This window comes from Arachis duranensis, chromosome 8, assembly GCF_000817695.3.
Source record: "Arachis duranensis cultivar V14167 chromosome 8, aradu.V14167.gnm2.J7QH, whole genome shotgun sequence".
Classification (NCBI taxonomy): domain Eukaryota; kingdom Viridiplantae; phylum Streptophyta; class Magnoliopsida; order Fabales; family Fabaceae; genus Arachis; species Arachis duranensis.
Genome location: NC_029779.3, coordinates 24,681,921 through 24,687,583, shown reverse-complemented (window position 1 = coordinate 24,687,583; position 5,663 = coordinate 24,681,921). Strand labels below are relative to the sequence as shown.

The window sequence follows — 5,663 nt, the reverse complement described above, 5'->3', positions numbered from 1 at the left end:
GGCTAAGATATTCCAGAGAGCTGAAGATGGAGCCCGAAAATGCATCGTTGCCACTAACATCGCTGAGACATCATTGACTGTAGACGGTATCTTCTATGTCATAGACACAGGTTATGGTAAAATGAAGGTGTATAACCCAAGGATGGGTATGGATGCTCTTCAAGTCTTCCCCGTCAGCCGTGCTGCTGCTGATCAGCGTGCTGGTCGAGCTGGTAGAACTGGGCCTGGTACATGTTATCGACTGTACACAGAGAGTGCTTACCTAAATGAAATGTTGCCCAGTCCTGTCCCCGAGATTCAAAGGACCAACCTCGGCAATGTGGTCTTGTTGCTGAAATCTCTTAAAGTTGATAATTTACTTGATTTTGATTTCATGGACCCACCTCCGCAAGATAATATTCTCAATTCTATGTACCAGTTGTGGGTATTGGGTGCCCTTAACAATGTGGGTGCCTTAACAGATCTTGGCTGGAAAATGGTTGAGTTTCCACTGGACCCTCCACTTGCCAAGATGCTTTTGATGGGTGAACAGCTAGGGTGCCTTGAGGAGGTTCTGACAATTGTTTCCATGCTTTCAGTACCGTCAGTTTTCTTTAGACCCAAGGACCGAGCAGAGGAGAGTGATGCTGCACGCGAAAGATTTTTTGTGCCAGAATCTGATCACTTAACCCTGTACAATGTCTATCAGCAATGGAAACAGCATGATTACAGAGGTGACTGGTGTAATGATCATTTTTTGCATGTTAAAGGTCTAAGAAAAGCCAGAGAGGTGAGATCCCAGCTGCTTGATATTCTCAAGACACTGAAGATCTCTCTAACCACCTGTTGGCCTGATACAGACATAGTCAGAAAAGCAATTTGCTCAGCATACTTCCACAATGCAGCAAGATTAAAGGGTGTTGGAGAGTATGTCAACTGCCGGACTGGGATGCCATGTCATCTACACCCCAGTAGCGCACTCTATGGCATGGGTGCAACTCCGGAGTATGTGGTTTATCATGAGTTAATCCTAACCACGAAGGAGTATATGCAATGTGCTACAGCCGTGGAGCCCCAGTGGTTGGCTGAGCTTGGACCCATGTTTTTCTCTGTTAAGGAGTCTGATACATCATTGCTGGAGCATAAGAAGAAACAGAAACAAGAGAAGACGGCCATGGAGGAGGAGATGGAGAATTTGAAGAAGATGCAAGCAGAGATTGAGAGAAAACAGAAGCAGGAGGAGAAAGAAAAGTTGGCTAAGCAGCAACAGCAAGTCTCCATGCCAGGTTTGAAAAAGGGCTCTTCCACATATTTGAGGCCAAAGAAACTTGGTTTGTAAATAAAGTTGTATTTTCAAGTGAAGTATTTAGTTACAGACTCACCAGAGGTAGAAAAAGAAGTCTTGTGCCAATTGTAACAAGAAGTAAGAGAAAGCATGAATTTTCAATTCATTATTGCGGTCTCTTAGAGCAATACGAATTCTAGGTGAAGCACTTCACATTTGATTTTGCTTTGCAATCTTACTTTGATAGTGACATCTACTAGGTGAAACAGTATGTCAATATAATAGGCCTCAAAATTACTTTCATGGAAGATTCAAATATCAATTGGACATTGTTTCTTTCATTTCCTTTTAATTTATTTAAATGCTATCTTTGTCGGAGAGGACATTTCAAAGTGGGTTGGTGACCAAACTACCATGTGGCATCATAATTTTATTATGGTTTAGAGTTTAGACTGTTCGTGTGCAAGTGGATGAGGCGAAACAAGTTGCTACCATCGGAAAGCCGACTTTATCGAATTTAATGATGATGTCAGACAGAGAAGAGGAAGTAACCTGATCAAACATAAACATCAATAATACTACGTATGTAACTGCTTCCACCTTGAATGAATCTAGTAACAGGGACTTCTATTGTTATGTACAACTTGTTTCATATTTGAACAAAAGGTAAACTCCTCAAAATTATTTTTATAAGATTAAAATGATAAAGATATCTTGAAAAGCTTTAAAAATATCATAAAAATAATAAAATAAAATGCTATTCTTTTCATAAACAGTAAATGATTTTTCTATTTAATAAATAATTTGTAGATTTTATCTGAATTTTTGTAGAAACATTTGAATAAGTGGTGAACATTTCCATTGAAGCACTTTGCCTGCAAACAAGCTTCACAGAAACGGAGCCTTTGCCTTTCAAAATCAAGACATGATATGGGAGTAACATCCATGGTTCTACTTAAAATATCCAAATTGATATAAGAAAGTAAGAATACAACAACGGTTCTAATTTCTCATGCATCAATCAGCCTCTGAAATATACACAGTTGCACATCTTCCCAACCTACAAAGAGCACAGGAGGGAGCATGAAGACATTGATCATGAATTAAACTTGAGGCAACCCTTTTCCAAAGAAATTCACCTAAATATCCGTGATACTTTAGCTATTCCAACAATTGTCACATTTATACACAAAACCCCAAAATATATTTATTGTTGTGGAAAATGGGGCAATCAAGAGAACAAAATTATGTTATGATTCTCCCTGTATATGAATTGATGAGTTGTCAATTGTTAAGATTGTATTCCTCAACTTCCAACTTCATAAATACTACCACCAACAATCTGCGAACCCTCACGCAGCTGGGTAACAAGTTTTCGGATTTGAGTAATACCTGGAAAACGATGAAACAGCCGCAGTACAGAAGTCAAGATACATAGGATAACCGAGAAAGCATAATTTAAGAGAGGAATAGCACTTACAATCATTGCCGAGTCACTAGTTCCATTAATCTATGCTCCAAAGTACTGGATCATTTCATCATCACCCAAGAAATCATCCAAATGGAATGGTGGACTGTTGAATCCTCCAAAATCTAACGACATGCTACTGATTGGCGATCCAAAGAAAGAATGATCTATAGGTCTGTCAAGCTCATTTTGGAATGCATCTTTACCAAAATATTGCAAATCTCCAGTAATTTCATCTCCTTTCATATTATGTTCTGGTTGCATAGAGACTGCATTATCTGGCTGCATTGGTTCATCATTTCCGGGCTGCAACTGCTGTCCATCATGACTAGGGTCATACCCTGCCACTGGATTATAAATATTGTAATTAGTTCCTTGATGCATGTCGGGGTTTTGCACCTCAGGATAGTGCAATTGCCTCCCACTCATATACATGCTTTCCGAGGGAACTAAGTTGTTCGAATGAAGATAAGAGAAATGATCAAACCCAGTTGCTGGTAGTTGAGCTGGCACCTCAGGTCCTCTATCCACTAGTCTCATAGAAGTATCTGTATCATTACCACGTTCATTTCCATGAATCTGCCCAACCACCTGAGCTTCTGTCTGGTTCTCACTGGGCAAAGTGCTTACTGGCTCAACTTGTAAAGTTTCATTATGAGGTTGTGGTGGTAATTTGTTAGTGGTATTTGACCTCAATCGAGGTCTTTTTCTCCTGGGTTGTTTCTCAGCTTGATCTTTCTCTTGAATAGAATTCCTTCGCGAGTTATCTGATGGTTCAGCATCTGTAACTTGATTTCTCCTATCTTCTTTAGAAGAAACAGAACCAGCACCATCATCAACGCCATCAACATCATAATTGCTATCACTTCTGTAATTCCAGACGTACCATTATCAGTACTATACTGCCTAATAAGAGCTTCTTCTCGACTTAATACCCCTAACCAAATTGCACTTTCCTTTGCTGTCATCTTATCCTGCAAGCATTTTGACTGGCGAACATGCCTCCTTATTTTTGCAATATCAGGTGACATGTGCTTTATAACAGAAGTTAGCACTCCCACTTTCCACATCTTTTTCAAATCATGCGGCTTCTTATAAGGAGGACTCTGATTATGGGGTAAATTTGATTGGATCCACCAATCTTCATTCCCGGTTGGCCACCAAGGTGGGGGAATACCCTTTTCCAATGGATACTTCCTCTGAGGAGGATCACAATGTTGCATCAAAGAAGATAAGAGTGACCCAAGTGTTGCATCTTGCAGGTCTTGGAGAGTGCTCTGAGAGTTCCCATTTCGATTGTTATCTGCCTCACTCATAGCAAGACACTCTGCTTCATACTTTGTTATGGCAGCAGGGCCATTCTTATCGAACTTTACCTTCTCTTTCCACCAAGCTCTAATGTTATCGGAGGAACCACTCACCGGTTTTCCCTTTTCAGGAATGATTCCATACACAAATCCACGAGCTTTACAGACTTCCATAAGCTTCAGCATATACTTAAGAATACCATCTTGTGCTCTGGACATCTTCTTCCTCCGAGCTTGATCAGTGGTATGCCTCGGCTTTTGCTTCTCTGCGGCTTGCTGTGCTGCAATCTTTTGTTTTTCCTTGAGTCTTTTGAGTTTAATTCGATCCTTCCACATCCTCCTCTCCAATTCTTCTGCTTCAATCTCTTCATCACTGACATCTTTCTCCGCTATATTATGGCATCTAATATCATCAACATCTATATCTGAGCTGTAGTTCAACATGTCATAATATCAGAAGATGCTCTATTCAATAAATTGGGGAAGAAAAAAAAAATCACCAAAGGAAAAACAAAACAAAACAAAATCGCTCAGTTAGGTTTCTTTTAAAAGGATTCTATTAACTTGGTCCCTCCAAAACCACGAATCGACATCGCATGTGCCAAATTAACATTGCATACATAGCAAATAAAATCTAGCTTATTAGTTCCGGAATAAGTATAACTAATTAACAGTCAAAATTTCATTCCCTTCTCTATTCTGTAACATTTCCCCAAAAGTAATACACTGAAGCAGACATTGTTTTCAATCTATAAACTCTCCAACGAACACTCTATTCTGATGAGATATATTCCTCACTGAAATTCAAGAAAACTAACTGATATTCAATATGGAATTTATAGTTCAGCAACTATTGGACATATCTATAGGATGAATCCCAACAACACCAACACAGTTAAAGCTAATAGTGATTCACAGAGCAAATATATGATTCACCAAATATTATAGTACTAAAAAACCCCACAAAAAAAAATATAAGCACGCATGAAAAATTGAAGTTGTGGGTGGCAATTAAACAAAAAAGGAATTTGAAGACATACCAAACATCAATTGCAATTTCTTCGATTTCTCCCATCTACAAATACTTAGAGGCACGAGGTTGGCGATATTATCTGCTGGTTGCAATCACCCAAAAGGAGAGGGAGAAAGTAAATACCCAGAAAAAAAAAAAACGATTTTTATCTAGGTTCCTTTTGCTTTTTGATTATGATTATTGATTATGATGGAGAGATAGCGAATTCAGCAAAAACAATAAGAACCCAAGAAAAGGGTTTTGCTTTCGCTACCCAAAGTTGCCCAAAATTGAATGCTATGCTAAGCTACGATTCTGCGGAGAGAGAGAGAGAGAGAGAGAGAGGAAATGATGAGAGAGACAGAAACAAAGACACAGACACAGAGGAGAGAGATGACAAATTTAGCTCAAAGTGTTCCATTCAATGTTTTCGATCCTCTGTGTTGCGCCCATTCTATCTACTCTGCACCCCTCTCCTTTCAAACCTCAATCTTTTATTTTATTTTATTTATTTTTTGAACCTCAAACAATAAAATTTATATAATACTTATAAAAATAAAATTAAAAAAAAAGTAAAAACTTGCAGTTATTTTGAATTAATAAATTTTATTA

At 38.5% G+C, this 5,663-nt stretch overlaps 2 protein-coding genes across 2 annotated transcripts in view; one reads left to right on the top strand and one right to left on the bottom strand.

Moving 5' to 3' along the window:
* LOC107461446 (pre-mRNA-splicing factor ATP-dependent RNA helicase DEAH7) overlaps positions 1-1,600 on the top strand; it is a gene marked incomplete in the record, with an annotated part of 7,622 nt that extends 6,022 nt beyond the window's left edge. Inside the window, 1 exon segment of the mRNA XM_052253169.1 lies at positions 1-1,600. Within this exon segment, the coding sequence (XP_052109129.1) occupies positions 1-1,318 (1,318 nt within the window).
* A 653-nt stretch (positions 1,601-2,253) lies between these two features.
* LOC107461494 (ETHYLENE INSENSITIVE 3-like 3 protein) lies at positions 2,254-5,450 on the bottom strand. The gene is given in 4 exon segments (XM_016080007.3): positions 2,254-2,656; positions 2,745-3,595; positions 3,598-4,469; positions 5,080-5,450. Coding segments are annotated over 3 exon segments (1,728 nt in total). The 5' UTR covers positions 5,115-5,450; the 3' UTR covers positions 2,254-2,656; positions 2,745-2,774.
* Between the last annotated feature and the right edge of the window lie 213 nt (positions 5,451-5,663).